Genomic DNA, 21765 nt, shown 5'->3' with positions numbered 1-21765 from the left:
CTAAGAATCAGTTGATCTATACTGAATCATATTATGCTATCACTGTTGTTTTATCTATTGACCACTGTAACTCTTCTATTATTATACTATTATCTTCTGTCTATGTTTGTTCAATGGTTTGCTAGTTGCTTGTTTAATGTTTGTTGTGTTATAGAGTATTGTGTCTGGACCCCTTGTTTTTTAAGATAATTAATTACAGACACATAGGCAGCAGGCAACATGCAATAACTCCTCACGACCATTACATATGTATCTAATGGTGTTGACTGATGAATCATGATATCATCACTATCATACTGCATAGTGTATAATAACTGAATATATATCATATGATAATATAATACAGTAAATACCAAACAGTGTACTGTAGTTGTGGCATGGCTTTTTTTTTTGAATGAATATATGGAATGAAATGTTGCACATTTTATGACATACAGACATGAACGTTGGGTTAAATAAATCAGTAACAACAGTAAACAATAAGTTGGGCTCACAGTCCTACCATACGATGCTGAATCACAAGGACCACTGGATCCTACAATAAGTTCACAAAAAGACTGAAATTCAAAATTGCTATTATACTAAAAGATATTATATGACTCTTCAGGGAGAATATTTTTAGTTTCAAAACATTGGCTTTACTGAAATATCTGGAAAAAAAACATTCTGCCAGTTCTGGTTAATGTCTTTTTTAAATAATAAAAGTGTGCAATTTAATAAAACAAACTAGAAACAACTACTCAGCATTTGACACTGAGGCACACATTCAACTGTATATTTGTAAATTCTTGTAACAGGTTTCATGAATATGACATTATGGGAAGTCTCATTTCCTCTGATTTATTTTGGTCAGCTGACGTAGCTGTAGAGGCCGCTGGGATCATTGTCTGCTTCTGTCTTACACGAAGTCTTGATTGTAGAATAAGTCACCTCCTCCTTCTGTATGACACAACATTGGAAACAGTTTAAAATATAATTTTAGTCTTTAGCATTTAGATTTAAAATGAAAATAATTATGTGATGACATATTTTGTAAGTAATCAGCATGTTAATAAAATAGATTCCATAATTGCACTGAAAATCTACAGAAGTGTATTGCTTCCACGTCAGAAAAAGAAAAACGGATAACTAACAGTTTTAGATATTTTCATGTTATTATGATATACAAACTCATCACATTATAACAAGAGACTTTTTTGTTATAATAATAAACTTTATCTTATTATCATTTGAAACATTTCATATTATAATGTGATAACTTATTGTTATAACAAGAAATGTTTAACAATATAAGTAATCACATTAAAACATGAAATCTTTCACATCATAATAAGATAAATAGCATATTGTTATAACAAGAATATATATAACGTTTCACAATGAATTTGTATGTTGTAATAACCTCAAAACATCTTGTTATAACAGAACAATTTTCACATTGTAACGAATGGTGGCCGGCAAGGGCAAACGCGCCGCAAACGGCAAAACGCTGCAAACATGGGAATGATGCAAAACCAAAACACACAAACACATAAAGGACTGGGCCATCCCTCAGGTCGGGCCCCCAGTGGCCTGGCGCACTTCAGTTTTGTCGAGTGAATTTGCAGCGTTTATCTCTTGGGTTGTTTTGGGGTTTTGTGTGTTTTTGGTATTTGCAGTTTTTTTTGGCAGTTGTTTTGTGGGTTTGTAAGTTTTTGCTTCTGCTCCGTTTCTGTGATTGCAACATTTTTCTGTTGCATTTGTTTTTATGTGTTTGTGTGTTTTTGGTTTTACATCATTCCCATGTTTGCAACGTCAAAATATCTTGTTATAATTTGAAAATGTGTTTAACCGTAAACTTTTCACATTGTAACGTGATACTGATTCATTTTTCTTTCTCTGGCGTGACAGCAACACACTGCCGACAAAGCAAATTTAAGATTAAACCATTATTGAAGTAGAAAAGCACAGCTGAATAAATACAGGCGTATCAAGTCACTCACCTTTTTCTTAGGAGAGGCCTGTTGATTAGCATGGCTAACAGTGACATAGGTCAGATTGCTCTCTGGCTCTTCCTGAGTACAAATAACACAGTGGTTTATGAAACACAAAAAGAAAGTGCACACTGTATTTATTAGTGTGGTGGTATTATATATTAGTACATTCAAAAAGAAAAACAAATATATATATATATATATATATATATATATATACAAATAACTTTTGGAAACAGTTGGTATTTCTCTTGTGATTGTTACATTGTACTCACTGGGTGTTGGGCTGGTATTTGAAGATCTTGAACAAAAAGTAACATTTGAAAGATTATTTTTAAATTACCATTCTTTACATTATACATATTTTCTTTTATACTGTGGCCATAAAATACACTTGCGTAGTATATTACACAACAAATAGAACATAGAAACTGTACTCACAGTAAAGTAAGGTTGCAAAGTTAATTCTTAATTAATTCTGACTTAGTTAATAACATGTTTAAATCATGTTGTGCATTATGTGTATCACATTATAATTAAACAAATGTATTTTCTCTGTTTTTCTGACCTGCTGTCACTTTGGCTCTCTTCCTGTATTTGATGAGAACAGCAGCGATGACAACCAGCACTACCACCAACCCGACCACTGCACCGATTATGATGTAGGTCTGATTTTTAAACTGATCTGTAGTCAGAGGATACCAGTTAGAAATTAAATTTCTGACAAAATAGGTAATCAACTTAATAGAAAATATGTGATCAGATAGAGTTTTTGTGTTTTTTCATCAGAAAGGTTTCTATTTTTAATGTAGCTCATACATAACACCAGTATATGAAACTTTTAGGAATGTATCTGGTGAGCTGCATATTATCTTACCTGAATGAGGTTTTACTAGCTGATCGTCTCCTGTCCCTCCTATGAAGACAGGTGTGTAGTCAGCATCTATCTTTACATTGTTTTCATCAACAAACTGGCAGGTGTATCTCCTGTTGTGGCCACTCTGACGCTTCACTTTCAGACCAGAGACACAGTCAATCTCTCCGAGGAACTTGTACCCGACACCTTTATCAAGCAGCACAGTTCCTGTCTCATTCACCCAGCGGACGCTGTTCTTTTCACAATGACCGAGTTCAGTGTATCTCGACAGAGAGCACTCTAATGTGACTTCACCGTCCCTCTCTGGATCAGCGTCTGGAGGAGATGGAGAGACTGAGAGAAAACAAGTGATAACTGTTAACTCAGTGTTAAAAATTTTGAGCAACTTTACTAAAAGGTCCTGACAAGTTTCTATTCATCTTCTGTCATATTTGTTTTACTGAGTTAAAATATGAAGGTGGACTGAACCAAATGGAATCAATCCATCTTTTAGTGGCACTTCAACAAACCAAATGAGTTACTAAAATAAAAACAGAAAACCTATAATGCATATTTATCACTGTAAACTGGGGGAGGGGTACTTTTACATGAATTAAATTAGCAGAAGCACTGCAATCAACACTGGCCAATCAGATTGGCTCCTCTCTTTTGGTGAGCTCCATCCACTCAACCTTGGGTTTGGGAAATGACTTGAAAGTAGAGGCACAGTGGAAAGGAAAAGAGTATATAACTGGAATGAGCTTGGCACAATGCAATCCAAAGAAAAAAGAATGTGCCAAAAGTAGAATTCCTTCCCGATAATTTCACTAAGTTTTTATGGAAATGAGACTCACTTGTCAGAACACTGACAATGTATATGGCTTTATCATTGTACATCCCCTGCTGACAGATGTATTGACCAACATCCTCAGCAGTGATGTTGTTAATGACCAAAGAGCAGGAAGTGTTCAGACTCATCCTGGCAGCTCGGGCTGAGCTCTTCTCAACTTTTCCTTCCTGAACCTCAGTTAAAGTCTGAGATCGATCTCTGTTGTAAAACCATGTAACGATGGAGCATGTTGTGTCAGAGGGTGATGCACTGGCACAGGGCAGACTAACATCATGTCCAGCTCTGTTGTAGAGATAGATAGGTTCTCCACTGATGCCTGCTGGAAAGAAAATAATACATGTTCTGTAAAAAATTACACATAAAACCATCTGCATGGAGACTAAACAGTTAACATGAGGATTTTATTTCATTTTATACTGAAATTTTTTTTTTAAACAATTGCAACCACAGGGCGGAAGCGTGTGACCCTCTGCCATCTAGTGGTTGTGTTTATATGAGAGTAATTCTCATTTCTGTCTCAGTTCACTAGTGAATCGTGGGCTCTCTGTTATACAGCTCCACTGTAAATATTATGAGGAAAAAAATCACCACACAGTCTATCAGAATAAACAAAAACTGACTCAGATCAAATACAATCTGTTATTATTATATATGATATATTTTATATAGAGAGATATAGAATGGAAATTTCAAATCGTTAGAATTACTCGTAGTAGTAGTAGTAGTAGTAGTAGTAGTATAACAATCTAAATAAGTAAACAGAGCTTTACCTTCAAAGTGAAGCACAAAAATAAGGATTAATTCCAGTAGAGACATTGTGTGTCCATTCTCTGTCAGCAGGTGGACGTTGTGTGAGGTTTGTCTTCCTTATTGCAGATCTTTAGGTGACAGTGGTGTTTCCTTTTTGTGGATGACTAACTCCTTAAAAATAACTTAATCAGCAACACCCACCACCCAGCCTGTCATCAGTACCACAGAATTAGGCTTACGTCACTTCCATGTTCCTTCTAAGCAGACTTCACACGACAACCACAAAAAAAGAAACTTGTGTTTCTCAGACTTGATACACTCCTTGAAGCTGTTCCTAATGTTTATTTCATTTATTTATTCACACAATAAAATATGAGACCGATCAGTTGAAAAATGCCTTGATGATTGGTTTGGGACATCCCTAGTTCATACACATTAATATCTTTGTATCATACCAAAAACACCTCTGAGCAAATCATTCTAAACCAGCATCACATTCAAGTTGTGTTTTTATACACCTGTTGAATGTAAGCCCAACATTCACTCTTCTTCAAACTCTCTTTTTGTCTTTTCTGGCTCTTTAGCTGCTGAATGTTCCTTTATGTTCAACAGCTCGTCCCTAACTGTGTCTGTTGGTTGTTTGGTGCTGGGGAGGTAATTTACAGTAGAGCTTCCTGCTACTGCTGAAAACAGGGCTGGTGCATATTTTCCAACCTTGAGACTTCAAAAATGGGGAAGATTTCAAAACGAAGGGGTTTCAGACTTTCAGAGACTTTATTTCATACTTTCTGGTGACTTAAAGCGCTTAAAATATATTAAAAAAATAAGTACACTGCAACATATTTTGCATTAAATTCTCATGAACAGTGAATCATTTAACCATCTCAAATGAATTTGATTGAATCTCTGGCATTAACTCATGTCCTTTAATTTTCACTTATTCATTTGTCTCAGGGTTGGAAAAGTATGACTTCATCAAGCGTTACTTCAAAGGCCAAAGAGCACATCATCAACTAACATTAGTTTGTGAGGTTACAGGTTACATTAAAAAAACATTGATGGTTGTGATGATCATTTTTTGCCTGGGAAATTAGTATTTCTTAAAGTATTTCTTCCTCTCAATACTCTCAATTTCTCTCTTTGAGGAGGAACAGGCATGAGCAGCTCTCTTCTGTGTGACATTATTTCCAGAAATCTATATTTTGTGTTACTATATTGTTGTCAGTGTGGAAACAGTAGACCTATAGAGTTATTAGGCTCAGAAACAAGTTGTGATCAATTAAAAAAAACAAAAAGATGTGAAATTGTGTCATACATTTAGAGAAATACAGGAAAATTGTGACCTCTTTAAAAGGTTGGCAAGTACGGGTTGATGAGAGTGCTGAGACTGAAATATACAGTGTGGACAATCAATGAAAAAAACATTGTTAAATGAGGTTTTTGTTCAGAAAAACATTAAAGTGTGAATGTTTTTACTATCTGAAGCTAATATCTGCCTGTTGTCGGCACAGAAACACTTTGATTATTTTAATAATTTAAGTTGTAAAGGAGCAAGCAATGTATCCTCAACATTATACAATCATTATAACTCAAAGCTTGGATCCCTCATGTAAAATGACTGCGATGATATTTGACTTTCTGGTGAGCTGACGTTGGTGTGGAAGTTGTTGATCAGTGCAGTCTAGTAGTAGCAGGACGTGCTTCTACATTTTCATAATTGACTTCGTGGCCATCCTGATGCACCTGTGAAATACAACACAACCAATGAGATTCTGAATTGTTTGAAGGGAACAAACTGTTGATGTTTCTACCAGAGAGACTGCAGCCTCTGTGGGCACAGAAGGAACAACAGTCTCAAATGAAAAAGTTACATCTTTTATTTTCCAAATACTATTAATTATTTTTTAACTCACATTGTCGTCATCAAGTGGTTTTGTGTTCACTGAAAAACAACAATAAAAAGTACCATTAAAATTCTAAACAAATGATTTATATGATCCAGTTTTACCAAATGATGGTCTGAGTTTCCTCACCTCTGTGTCTGATGACAAGAACAGTGATTACAATCATTAGGATCAGTCCTGTTATTCTTAGAGCCAACATGATAGGGCTCAGAGGCCAATCTGTAGAATCTGTTGAACATGATTTAGAAAAAAAAACATGTTTATTAATAAGTAAATACCATATTTAATGTCCTGCAGGAGAAAATAACCTGAATGTTACAAATTGTTCTACTGTGAAAATACTTTATCTCCAACATGTGAAACTTTGAGAAACCAACAGGCAAAGCTCTGTATCTGTTGAGCTGCATATTATCTTACCTGAATGAGGTTTTTCGGGCTGATCGTCTCCTGTCCCTCCTATGAAGACAGGTGTGTAGTCAGCCTCTATCTTTACATTGTTCTCATCAACAAACTGGCAGGTGTATGTCCTGTTGTGGCCACTCTGACGCTTCACTTTCAGAACAGAGACACAGCTCATCTGTCTGAGGAACTTGTACCCGACACCTTCATCAAGCAGCACAGTTCCTGTCTCATTCACCCAGCGGACGCTGTTTAGTTGACAAGGATCGAGTCCATTGTGTCTCGACACAGAGCACACTAATGTGACTTCACCGTCCCTCTCTGGATCAGCGTCTGGAGGAGATGGAGAGACTGAGAGAAAACAAGTGATAACTGTTAACTCAGTGTAAAAAATGTTTGAGCGACTTTACTTAAAGGTCCTGACAAGTTTCTATTCATCTTCTGTCATCTTTGTTTTACTGAGTTAAAATATGAAGGTGGACTGAACCAAATGGAATCAACAACTTTCTATTGTGGCTTGACAAACAAAATAAGTAAAGAAAAAAAAAAAGGAAACTTGTAAAGAATATTTATCAGTAAATTGAAACTGAGGTAGAATTATTATTTTTTATAAATGAAGGAGCAGGAGAACTGCAATCAACAATGGCCAATCAGATTATCTCCTCTCTTTCATTGAGCTCCATCCACTCAACCTACACTTCTTTTCTGTGAGTATCCCTCATGTTAAGAGCCGTCCCAAACCAGTATATAAAGTATATAAACAGGTTAATGGGTCACTGTCCCCCTTAATCAGAACCTGACATATCACACTGACAGACACCTCGCTCACTGGTCGGGTTTGGGAAATGCGTTTTAAAGAAGAGACATAGTGGACAGGAAAAGGGTGTATAACTGGATTGAGGTTTAGCTTGAAACAATGCTGAACACCTCTAAGACCATGGAGATGGTGGTGGACTTCAGAAGGAAGAAACCACATCTCCAACCCGTGTCTCGAGGGGGTCGATGTGGAGGTGGTCAGGATCTATAAATATCTGGGGATGCAGCTGGATGACAAGCTGAACTGGACAGCAAATATGGACACTTTACACAGGAAAGGGCAGAGCCGTCTGTACTTCCTGAGAAGGCTGGGGTCCTTCAACATCTGTAAAAAACTGCTGCAGATGTTTTACCAGTCTGTGGTGGCCAGCGTCCTCTTTTATGCTGTGGTTTGCTGGGGAGGAAGCAGCAAGAAGAGGGACACCGGTCGACTGGACAGACTGGTGAAGAGAGCTGGCTCAGTGGTGGGCACAGAGCTGGACTCTCTGGTGACAGTGGCAGAGAGAAGGACCCTGGACAAACTGCTGTCCATGCTGGACAACGCCCACCACCCTCTGCACAACACCTTCATCGGGCAGAGGAGTGTGTTCAGTGGCAGACTGCTGTCCCAGTCCAGCTCCACCAACAGACTCACAAACTCTTTCGTCCCCCATCAGACTGTACAACAACTCTCAGTAAAGGCAGGGAGGACAATAGACAATAGACAATGGACAATTTCTACCTCCATTTGCACTGTTTTACTTCCATTTGCACTGTTTACTGTAGCTAATGTTAATTTTATATTTTATATATATATATATATATATATAATATTTTATATTTTTCTTTTATTTCTTTTTATTTTATTCTTAGGGTTACAGTTTTTAATTTTAGTTTAATGTATGTTTAATGTATATTTAATGTATGTTTTGTATTTTGTATGCTACTGGATACTTGAATTTCCCTTGGGATAAATAAAGTATCTATCTATCTATCTATCTATCTATCTATCTATCTATCTATCTATCTATCTATCTATCTATCTATCTATCTATCTATCTACTCTATCTATCTATCTATCTTCTTTTTTTCATTTTAAAAACATTTGCCAAAAGTAAAATTCTCCCTCAATGAGTTTTCATGGATTCGATACTCACTTGTCAGAACACTTAGATATACAGTTGCACTCTGATTAGGGCTCGTCCCATGGCGACAGGCATATTGACCAATATCCTCAGCAGTGATGTTGTTAATGACCAAAGAGCAGGAAGTGTCCAGACTCATCCTGGCAGCTCGGGCTGAGCTCTTCTCAACTTTTCCTTCCCAAACCTCAATGAAACTCTGAGATCGATCTCTGCTGTAAATCCATGTAACGTTGGAGCATGTTGTGTCAGAGGGTGATGCACTCGCACAGGGCAGAATAACATCATGTCCAGATCTGTTGTAGAGATAGATAGGTTCTCCACTGATGCCTGCTGGAAAGAAAAGAATACATGTTCTGTAAGAAATTAGACATTACACATAAAATCATAGAGACTAAACAGTTAACATGAGGATTTTATTTTATTCTCAAAACAAAAACAAAGATTGTTCTGTTTTTTTTTAACATTTGCAACCACAGGGAGGGAGAGTGAGACCCTCGGTCATTTATTGGAACTAAAAATCTTTATTTTTCACTCATCCATTCATTTGTCTCAGGGTTGGCAAGTTTGACTTCATCAAGTGTTACTTCAGAGGTCAAGGAGCACATCATCAGCTAACATTAGTTTGTGAGGTTACAAGTTTAACAAAAGCACTGATTTGGGATGTATTGTTGTCTGTGTGGAAACAGTGGACTTTTAGAGTTGTTGGGCTTACAGGTGCTGCACAGTGCTAGAAACAGATTGTGATAACGTAAAGGGAAAAAAAGGTGCTGTTTGTTATAAATTGAGAGAAATACGGGAGAATTGCAAAATGAGGTTGAAAAGATCTGCAGAACAGCAAAGTGTATATTTAAGTTTTTATATTTCTGACTTTTTTACAGTGTAAGAAGACACTAGTTTCTTTTTGTAAAGAAAAAAAATGATTAAAGTGTGAATGTTTTGCCATCTGAAGATACATAACATCTGCTTGTTGTTGGCACAGAAAACTGTTAAATTATTTGAATCATTTAAGGTGTAAAAACAGAAAGCAATGTATCCTAAACATTAAATGATCATTTTAACTTAAACCTTCAATCTCTAGTAATTCTTTATATCTGGCGAGCTGCATATTATCTTACCTGAATAAGGTTCTGCTGGCTGACCGTCTCCTGTCCCTCCTATGAAGACAGGTGTGTAGTCAGCCTCTATCTTTACATTGTTCTCATCAACAAACTGGCAGGTGTATGTCTTGTTGTGGCCACTCTGACGCTTCACTTTCAGAACAGAGACACAGTCCTTCTGTCCAAGGAACTTGTACCCGACACCTTCATCAAGCAGCACAGTTCCTGTCTCATCCACCCAGCGGACTCTGTTCTGTTTACAAGGGCCCAGTCCATCCCATCTCAACAGAGAGCACTCTAATGTAACTTCACCGTCCCTCTTTGGATCAGCGTCTGGAGGAGATGGAGAGACTGAGAGAAAACAAGTGATAACTGTTAACTCAGTGTAAAAAATGTTTGAGCGACTTTACTAAAAGGTCCTGACAAGTTTCTTTTCATCTTCTGTCATCTTTGTTTTACTGAGTTAAAATATGAAGGTGGACTGAACCAAATGGAATCAAGACCTTTGAAAAAAGTTAAGAAAATGAAAAAAGGAAACACATAAAGAATATTAATCAGTTATTTGAGTCAGTCTCTGTAAACTGGGGAGGGGTATTTTCTTTTATAAATGAAGGAGCAGGAGCATTGTGATCATCAATGACCAATCAGATTATCTCCTCTCTTTCATTGAGCTCCATCCACTCAACCTGTGTGACAAGTTGTATACAACAATTAATTTAGAGTCAAACATAATTCAGTTTGATGTTATCACAGTTATTATATTTTCAAAAGATGTAATTTCCTTTATAGTAGTTGTGAATGTATAAGGAGGGTATACAACCAGTGAGTAATACCAGGAAGAAGAATGCAGTTAGGTAATACAGATCCTGGTCTGTGTGGTTTAATGGTTCGTCTATCTGTTGGTAATGCCTGGGGCTCCAGTAGGGGGGGCGCTCCTCTTCCTCATTCAATACAGACGAGTGAAGGAAAGAGCTGCTTTGTGTCTTCCTCATCCTTCTCCCGTTACTATTCCCCTTTTTAAGTTAATTACCGTTTGCAAAGCACTGTAAACTTATGAACACATGTTGATAGTACTTTTCCTTCTGTTACTCTGCTTTTCAATGAATGGAAGAGACGTTTTTAACGTGACGTGCTTAAGCAAGTTAAAAATACATTTTATCATTCAAGTGTCCCATGATAACTTAGTTTTAAAAAAAGTCAAAATGTCATGAGATAGCTTTTTAAAAGTATAATTTAAATACATGTGTCTGGTGTTTGTATGCATTGATCAAAATAATATTCAGTACAGACGAGTGAAGGAAAGAGCAGCGTGTGTTTTCCTCATCCTTCTCCCGTTACTATTCCCCTTTTTCAAGGGCACAACACCTACACTCGTTTTTACAAAAGTAAAATAATCTCAATGAGTTTTAATGGAATTGAGACTCACTTGTCAGAACACTTAAATATACCAGTGCATCATAATAATTTTCCATCCCCTGCTGACAGGCGTATTGACCAGCATCCTCAGCAGTGATGTTGTTAATGACCAAAGAGCAGGAAGTGTTCAGACTCATCCTGGCAGCTCGGGCTGATCTCTTCTCAACTTTTCCTCCCTGAACCTCAATGAAAATCTGAGATCGATCTCTGTCGTAAAACCATGTAATGATGGAGCATGTTGTGTCAGAGGGTGATGCACTGGCACAGGGCAGAATGACATCATGTCCAGATCTGTTGTAGAGATAGATAGGTTCTCCACTGATGCCTGCTGGGAAGGAAAGAATACATGTTCTGTTAGAAATGACACATAAAATCATCTGTATGGAGACTAAACAGTTAACACGAGAATTTTATTTCATTTTATTCTCAAAACAAAAACAAAGATTGTTCCGTTCTGCATTGTTTTTTGTTGTTGTTGCTGGTTTTTTTAACATATGCAACCACAGGGAGGGAGTGCGTGACCCTCGGCCATCTAGTGGTTGTGTTTATATGAGAGTAATTCTCATATAAAACTGGAACAAACAAGCAACACACAGTCGATCACAATGAACAAATGTTGTCTGAGACCAAATAAAAACTGCAGATCTGATCTTATTGTCTTTGTTTACTTTTGTATGCACTTGTGTCATCTTATGCACTTTATGTACTAACTGCATCAAGTTATAATGTAAATACAATAATACTTTATCACATGGATGGAATAAAGTGTCGTATCTAAAAATGCCTTACCACCCCAGTTTGGTATCAATTGCCGTCACATTTTAACACATTTTGACGTCTATTTATATTTATTTTAGAATTAGTTTGTTAAAAATCAAACTCATATAATTTAATGATCTCTTATGGTCACCTTTTAGACTAAGTGATGAGTTTAAATTCAGTAAACTCTTGATTTTTAATGCCACATTTATATATTTCTATCTAAGTCTATTCTATTTCTATTACCAATGTGCCACAATAGTGTAATGTTATTGAGTTAAAATGTGATTAAATCGGCAGATATTTCTGCCACCCTCTTACCACACCATGAATATTTCTCTAGATCCGCCCCTGGGTGGAGTTTAAAGGAACCAATGAGAACACAGAGAGCAGACGGACTATATGATCATTATTTATCTTTATATCTGCATATGCTGAAGTATATATACATTTAAGGATCTATCAAAAAATAATTGATTCTTAATTGCTATCCTGTTCTTGTCTCACAACCGTTGGTTCATTTTTACAGGCCAGAAAATTGATCAAAGCTCATTAAAATGGCTTTTAAAGTAAGACAATAGTGACTATTTCCTCATTATTTTTCACACGAGCCTTTATGTAACATTAATGAAAATTTCAAAACTCTAGTGTTTCTATTAATAGTTTTATTATCACGATTTAAAAATGAAAAGTAGTGAATTGTGGGCTCTTCTAGATAAAGTTTAGTGAGAACAAACAAAAACAGACTCAGATCAAATACAGTCTCCAGATCAGATGTTATCGTCTTTGTTTGGTTTTGGGTGAACTTTTTATGATCCTATATTTATTGTTGTATGCACTGGATTTACTAACTGCATCAAATTATAACATAAATTCTTAAATATTCTATCACGTGTGGAGTCAGGGGCGGATTTAGAGAGGTGGTATTCCACTCTGGTTTCAAATGCTGTCAAATTGTCTCACACAACAGTGACTTCTAAAGAAGGAAAATACTGACTTGTTCCTCGTAATTTTTCTCATGTCGCTATCTAATATTAATATTAATAATTTCAAACCTCTAGTTTCTCTAGTAGTAGTATTATTGTTACCATTTAAACAAGAAATCAGAGCTTTACCTTCAAAGTGAAGCACAAAAATAAGGATTAATCCCAGTAGAGACATTTTGTGTCCATTCGCTGTGTGAGGCTTTTCTTCTTTAATGCAGATTTGTAGGTGATTGCGGTGTTTCCTCTTGTGGAAGACTAACTGCTTGAAAATAAGTTGAGAAACAGCATCACCCACCATCCAGCATCATAAGTACCACAGAATTTGGCTTACATCACTTCCATGTTCTTTTTAAGCAGACTGCACACGACAGCTGCAAAGGAAAGAAACTTGTGTTTCACAAACTTGATACTTCTTGAACAAAATGATTAGAATATAACTTATACAATGTTTATTTCTTTAAGATACATTAAAAGTGACTTCACTGAACAGAGATACAGATCATTCTCTACAGATGCTCCAGGAAGTGATGAGACTTCCCCAATATATACACACAATACATGTTAAGACACAGTAATATATGTATTTTTTCTCTGTGTAGGTTGTAAAATGTTACCAGATGAAAACCTCCAAATGTCAACATGCTGGAAACTCAAAAGGTAATCTTTTATCAGCTGGATGATGGTACATTTTGGTCTCATGCTAAGGAATTTGTTTTTTTTAGCCCCAGACTCAAGTGTGATCAACATACAGAGTAATGGAATGAGGTCACTGTTCATTCTGTCACTTCAGTGGTCAAAAGAGGAAGTGACGTGTTTGAAGATTCATTGTTACATAGCATATATTGTCACTTGAGATATGTTGTGTTGTAACATAACTCAAATGCTTAGAACTGGAGTACTTTGTTTACCTTTTTTACAAAAGTGTGAGATGAGATTACCCGCAGGGTTTTTATATAAGTGGAAACAGTCTGGGCAGTGTTTATGAACATAAAGCCTAACGTCCTGCAGTCAATCTCGTTATAGACATATCTAAGATGGTTACAGGAAGTTTTTATTACACAGAAATTAAATGCTCTGAAGGATCTAAATTATAAAACCCAAAACCATAAATTATATGCAGTATATGTTTTTGTCATGGGAATCAATTATGTCCTCTGGATACTTTGATGATAGTTTGTTACTAAAATGACCCACAAGATGGTGCTAATGTTTCTAATTCCTCCATGTCTCACTGACAGTGGCAGACTGTAGTTACAATAAGCTGTACCTCTGTGAAAGTATGAATGTGACTTTAAATCTATTTACTTATTTTTTACTATTATTTAACAAGATAAGTAATTTGTAGAACCATTCATCATTTACAATAATGACCTGACCAGGATAACTTTGTTCGGTTTTCACGAGGCTCGTGCTGATGGAGCTATTCACTCTGTCATAGCCTGCCTCCAACATGAATAAGGCCTGTGTGTGAACATATTGTTGGTGTAAGGGTGAGTACAGTAGGTGACTGGTCGACAGAAGGGGTCTTTGAGCTCTGAGATGGGCAAGATGTTCTCCGAAGCTATTCACCTGTGTCTGCCTCAGACCTGATAGTGACAACTTCTCCACAAAAGGAGGACTTCATTTCAAGCCTATGGTGATTTAAATCATTGTCGGAGCCATCAGGGGCTTGGGGCCAGGTGTCAGAATGATGGGTAAGGAATTGAGGGCCTTGACTCTACCGATTTGGCCACTGGGTCTCTAAAAGGGTTTTGCCCCTGGTAAGCTCATCAGATGGGTCACTGACTGTATTAAAATACCTCCAGTCAGCTGTTAATACATTCTTATAGCTCAGAGACTCTGGTACCTTAAAATGGCATCAATCTGCCCGCAACCAAGCCAGTGGGGTAGAATCTGACCAAAGGACGGTACGTCTGATAGGAAGGGTCAGTTCAGTTGAACCATGACCCAATTATAAAAGAAAACTGTGTATATGAAATTACATATAATTAAAGAATAAGGAACAGTATGATCATATGTTTTGTAACATAGTACAGAAAGTATTATTTAAATATCATTAAGATGATATAAATGGTCCCTACCACTATTTACCAACTGAATGAATTACACAACAATCTTTTGATCAATACTGAAATATAACTGTGAGTAATTACTAAATATAAACTTATTGCAGATACCTAATCATACATGGACACTAGATGGCAGTATTACGATATGAAACTAAAACATGTTTGACTCCTTGTATTAATATATTTATTATTTTATGTCATACAGAGATCACAATTGGATTGAACATTAAGATAACAACTGCTGATCAATGTTAGCTGGATTACCAACTGATTACATGTTTCATGCACAATGATGCAGAGTTGGTTAAAAGGAAGAGTATGAAGTGGTTTCCAGGATGGTGTTTCTGAAGAGTCCATCTTTACTCTCAGATCAGGTCAGAAAGAAAGGGAGGGGGGAGTCTGTGTGTTTGTGTGTATGTGTGCAGATCTGGTTGTCAGGAACAGAAGAGGAGCTCACACTTTAGTGATAATCACAGTTGTTTTGACATGACCTCCTTGGGGGAAGCCAAAACAATATCAGTCATAGATGAGGTCTTATTTCTCTCCAGTAGAAAGAACTAGAACACCTGGTAATCCAGGCCTGTCTTTAAAGCTGATCTTTCCTCAGAATGGGTGATTTCTCCATTCTGTTTAATATCAGTGTGATAGTGTTTGAGGGAAAGGAGCAAGTTGAGTTATAGTGTATATGCCTGGCTTCAATTATTTGCATCCTGCAGTGCCGTTACACCTTGGCCTCCTTTATGTGAATGACCCAAGTATTGATTGTTTTTCATCAGTTATATGAGTTGAAGATTTAGAGAATAAGTTGAAACACTGTGACGAGTGCAGGCTTGAATCTCAAAGAAGAGGCAGGAAGAAAGAGTCAAGTAAATAACTTCTATTTATTTAAAACCTACAAGCTCAACACACAATAGAAAAAAAAATACATTTGAATCTTTTTACTGGATATCACAGCAGTGCTAATGCAATATAACACAAATATACAACAAAATAAAATGCTTCAAATGGCAAAACAACATAAAAACAATAAGATGGGCTCACAGTCCATCATACAATGTTAAATCCTAATAACCACTGGATCATACAATATATTAACAAAAATTACAGCAAGTATTAATTCCAGTATTCAGGGAGAATATTTTTAGCTGACAAAACTGAAAATTGTCTCGACTAAAATATCTGAATAAACAGAAACACAATGAGAGCTGCAATGCTCGGCAGTTTTGTGTTTTGGTCAAACAATTGTGTTTGCTGACCAACAAAGATACAATCTATTTCAACAAGAACTCTGACTTTCAGTTGTGACAATCACGCTGCCAACTCTGACTAATGAAATATTAAATTCAACTGAGTAAAAGTTTTAGTACCAGTTTAACAAAACAACAGTCTTAATGCTGAGCAAAGCAACAACAAACTAGAAACAACTACACAACATTTGATAAGAACACTGAGGCACAAATCCAACTGTCCCCTTCCTCAGACAGAAAACACTCTTGCAGCAGGTTTTATGAATATGACATTATGGGAAGTCTCATATCCTCTGATTTATTTTGGTTGGCTGAGATAGCTGTAGAGGCCGCTGGGATCATTGTCTGCTTCTGTCTTCAATGAAGTCTTGATTGTAGAATAAGTCACCTCCTCCTCCTCCTCCTCCTCCTCCTCTTTGACCTGTGTGACACAATCCAGAGGTTTACAGTGACATTGTGATGAGCTGTGATTGGTTTTCATTCACATCGGGACCAGATATAATTACAGTCATATTTAGGAAGCTGGCTGTGCACGGGGGAATTATCATGTTGAAACAGTCGCCACAAAATTGGAAACACATCTTAAAATATGATTTTAGTCTTTAGCATTAAGATTTAAAATGAACATAACACATGCTGTGTAATTGATCATCAGCATATTAATAAAATATTGCAAAACAATTTCACTGCAAAGCTACAGAAGGTATTACTGCCCCTCCAGAAAAAGTAAAACAGATCAGTTTCACATTAAAACATGAAAAGTTTATTGTTATAACAAGATATTTTCATGTTATTACGATATACAAACTAATTACCTTATAACAATTAACTTGTGAAACGTGTAACAGCAGAAATGATAGTGACATGTATAACAATATTAGTTATTATATTATAACATGAAATATTTTACTTATAACAAAATAAATAGTATTTTGTTATAAAGAGAATATACAACAAGAAAAGTTATAATGTGATAAATTTGTGCTTATACAATATAGTAATATAAAATATCTTGTTATGATGTGAAAAACATCTTATAAACTTTTCACATTGTAACGTGATACTGATCAGTTTCTGTTTTTTTCTGGTATGACAGCAACACACTGCCGACAAAGCAAATTTAAGATTAAACCATTATTGAAGAAGAAAAGCACAGCTGAATAAATACAGGCGTATCGAGTCACTCACCTTTTTCTTAGGAGAGGTCTGTTGATTACCATGGCTAACAGTAGCATAGGTCAGATTGCTCTCTGGCTCTTCCTGAGTACAAATAACACAGTGGGTTATGAAACACAAACAGAAAGTGTTCACTGTATTGACTCTCCAGAAATGTATTCCTGAAAACCATCTCATACTCTTCCTTTTAACCAAGTCTGAAAATTATGAATTAAACATGAAATGAGTCAGTAATCCAGCTAATGTTAATCAGCAAACATTGTATTGATGTTTAATCCAACTTTATTGTCTGTATGACATAAAATAAGAAAGATATTAATACAAGGAGTCCAACGTGTGGTCGTGTTTCTGAGGTGAGGAAAGGGAAACATACCTCATCATTTACTGTCAGTTTGTCAGCAGTGGAATAATGCTGTAATGGATGTACAGTAAATATTGTTTGAGTACATATTAGTACATTTTAGGAAGCATATGAATATGATTGGGAGGTAACACAGTTGGTATTTGTCTTGTGATTGTTACATTTTACTCACAGGGTGTTGGGTTGGTTTTCGAACATCTGGAACAAAAAGTAACATTTGAAAGATTAGTTATCATCATTCTTTACATTATACACGTTATCTTTTATACTGCGGCCATAAAATACACTTGTTTGTGATTGACTGTCTGTTTCTATTAGCTAGGTTTGTATTATTGGTAATGCAAGGTATATATAATAATATAGTATAACATAGCATAACATCATAATAATATAATTTACCATTCAAGCATATTGTACATTATGTGTATCACATCATAATACTTTGTTTTACTGACCTGCTGTCACTTTGGCTCTCTTCCTGTATTTGATGAGAACAGCAGCGATGACAACCAGCACTACCACCACCCCGACCACTGCACCAATTATGATGTAGGTCTGATTATGAAACTGATCTGTTGTCAGAGGATACCAATTAGAAATTAAATTCATGAGATAATAGGTAATCAACTTAATAGAAAATATGTGATCAGATAGAGTTTTTGGTCAAATTTGGATTTTAAATATTAAAAAATTTGAACAAAAGGTGCAGAACATCATGTCAGATTTCACTTCCATGTTCTTTCTAAGCAGACTGCACACGACAACCACAAAAGAAACTTTGTCTTCACAAACTTGATACTATTTGTCCAAAGTTATTAGAATATAACTTATACAATGATTTTAAGTAAGTAACGAATTATCTAAGATACATTTAAAGTGACTTCACTGAACAGAGGTACAGATCATACTCACACACAGTACAAAATAAGAAGTACACTGCAACAGATATTGCAGTTCATTCTCAAGAAAGACTTAATAATAACCTGAATAATAATCTTCAGTTTTCACTCATCCATTCATTTATCTCAGGGTTTGCAAATATGACTTAATCAAGTGTTACTTCAGAGGTCAAGGAGCACATCATCAGCTAACATTAGTTTGTTAGGTTACAGGTTGTAATTACAAGTTTTTATATTTCTCTCTACTTCTTTACAGTATATTAGTCACTAGTTCGTTTCTTAAGGAACAAACTGATTAAAGTGTGAATGTTTTGTCATCTGAAGCTACATAACATCTGCTTGTTGTTGGCACAGAAAACTGTTAAATTATTTAAAGCATTTAAGGTGTAAAAAGATGTAAACATTAAACAATCATGTTAACTGAAAGCTATAATCCTTAGTGAAATTTCTGTATCTGGTGAGCTGCATATTATTTTACCTGAATTAGGTTCTTCTGGCTGATCGTCTCCTGTCCCTCCTATGAAGACAGGTGTGTAGTCAGCCTCTATCTTTACATTGTTCTCATCAACAAACTGGCAGGTGTATGTCTTGTTGTGGCCACTCTGACGCTTCACTTTCAGAACAGAGACACAGTTCTTCTGTCTGAGGAACTCGTACCCGACACCTTCATCAAGCAGCACAGTTCCTGTCTCATTCACCCAGCGGACACTGTTCTGTTCACAAGGACTGCGTCCATTGTATCTCGACAGAGAGCACACTAATGTGACTTCACCGTCCCTCTTTGGATCAGCGTCTGGAGGAGATGGAGAGACTGAGAGAAAACAAGTGATAACTGTTAACTCAGTGTAAAAAATGTTTGAGCGACTTTACTTAAAGGACAATGCTGGTGCAAAATGAACCTGGGGTTAATAACACATGTGTACCGAGTTGGTCCGTTCTCTGGGATATGTTTTCATGTTAATTGACTGTGACCGGTTTTAGCACAAACTGTTAATTAGCTTATAACGCTAGTCAACGGGGCACAGAGTAACGAGAAAATAAATCACTTTTTATACCACTAACAAGACTCAAAATAGCACCACACTTACACGGTAGCATAATGAGGGTCCCTACCTATAAACCGAAGCATTGAGAACTTTGTAAGTGTACAGACAGTTTATTAAAAAGATAGTTTAGAACAACAGTAGTGTTCGCGTATACAGGCGGGCGCTATCTTGGGAAAACAGTCAGGGGTTCGGTCATTCATGCAGATCAATGATCAAGATTTACAGCTGGCGATGTGAACTAAAACAAACGTAATTTGTTCAATATATCAGAAATAATCGCACCGATGTAAAACACAACTTGTCTAGTGTACTTACTCAGTGGATAACTGTCCATCTGGTCCCTCCGCTATGAGTCGCTGCCTACAATTTATTTTTGGGACATAGAAAAAAGTTTCGAGTACAGCTCTGTTTATCAGCGTTTCACGCGAGATTCACTTCACGTCTCCGTGGAAACGTTGTTGCCTGGAAGAAAGCACTGAGCACATAAGAGAAGCACTGAACGCAACAGAGACTAGTGCTTCCACAGGATACACACTAAAGAAATGGTGGATTATTCAACTGAATTTGAAGACATCGACAACGAACCCTTTCAGTTTGATGGACGTCCTTATCTTTTGGAGCCGGAATATACAGACGAAGAGCTGCGGGAGCTCCGTGAAAGGGCTACGAGAGAGAGAGAGCTACCTGTAGTCAATGCCGCAACACAGCCTCGTACTTCGTGAAATTGGTGGTGTACCTGCGGACATTGTGAAGCTATGGCCACTGAAGAGGAGTACCTGTGTTGCACGGAGTGGGACCTGTTGCATCGCGACACCCAAGAGACGCAGTGTTTTGTACAGTCAGTGCAGATTTCCCCTCTCTGATAAACAGAGCTGTACTCGCAGCGACTCATAGCGGAGGGACCAGATGGACAGTTATCCACTGAGTAAGTACACTAGACAAGTTGTGTTTTACATCGGTGCGATTATTTCTGATCTATTGAGCAAATTAGTTTGTTTTAGTTCACATCGCCAGCTGTAAATCTTGATCATTGATCTGCATGAATGACCGAACCCCTGACTGTTTTCCCAAGATAGCGCCCGCCTGTATACGCGAACGCTACTGTTGTTCTAAACTATCTTTTTAATAAACTGTCTGTACACTTACAAAGTTCTCAATGCTTCGGTTTATAGGTAGGGACCCTCATTATGCTACCGTGTAAGTGTGGTGCTATTTTGAGTCTTGTTAGTGGAATAAAAAGTGATTTCTTTTCACGTTACTCTGTGCCCCGTTGACTAGCGTTATAAGCTAATTAACAGTTTGTACTAAAACCGGTCACGGTCGATTAGCATGAAAACATATCCCAGAGAACGGACCAACTCGGTACACATGTGTTATTAACCCCAGGTTCATTTTGCACCAGCATTGTCCTTTAAAGGTCCTGACAAGTTTCCCCAAAAAACATTTGCCAAAAGTAAAATTCTCTCTTGATCATTTCAATAAGTTTTCATGTAATTGAGACACACTTGTCAGAACACTTAGATATAAATTTGCATCATGATGAAGGCTTGTCCCCTGCCGACAGATGTATTGACCAGCATCCTCAGCAGTGATGTTGTTAATGACCAAAGAGCAGGAAGTGACCAGACTAATCCTGGCAGCTCGGGCTGATCTCTTCTCAACTTTTCCTTCCTGAACCTCAGTGAAACTCTGAGATTGATCTCTGTTGTAAAACCATGTAATGATGGAGCATGTTGTGTCATAGGGGGATGCACTGGCACAGGGCAGAATAACATCATGTCCAGATCTGTTGTAGAGATAGATAGGTTCTCCACTGATGCCTGCTGGGAAGGAAAGAATACATGTTCTGTAAGAAATGACACATAAAACCATCTGTATGGAGACTAAACAGTTAACATGAGGATTTTATTTCATTTTATTCTCAAACAAAAACAAAGATTGTTCCGTTATGAACTGTTTTTTATTGTTGCTGTTTTTTCACATTTGCAACCACAGGGAGGGAGTGTGTGACCCTTGGCCATCTAGTGGTTGTGTTTA

At 36.7% G+C, this 21765-nt stretch overlaps 1 protein-coding gene across 1 annotated transcript in view; it reads right to left on the bottom strand.

Moving 5' to 3' along the window:
• Positions 1 to 21765, bottom strand: part of LOC127368569 (uncharacterized) — a 140204-nt gene that overhangs the window by 19843 nt on the left and 98596 nt on the right. The window contains exons 14-16 of the mRNA XM_051409504.1: positions 21234 to 21551; positions 9788 to 10120; positions 8685 to 9002 (exon numbers count right to left, since the gene is read on the bottom strand). Coding sequence (XP_051265464.1) covers positions 8685 to 9002; positions 9788 to 10120; positions 21234 to 21551 — 969 coding nt within the window. The remainder of the gene's footprint in view (positions 1 to 8684; positions 9003 to 9787; positions 10121 to 21233; positions 21552 to 21765) is intronic.

Source organism: Dicentrarchus labrax, unplaced genomic scaffold (genome assembly GCF_905237075.1).
Source record: "Dicentrarchus labrax unplaced genomic scaffold, dlabrax2021, whole genome shotgun sequence".
NCBI lineage: Eukaryota > Metazoa > Chordata > Actinopteri > Moronidae > Dicentrarchus > Dicentrarchus labrax.
This window is presented reverse-complemented; position numbering and strand designations above follow the sequence as displayed.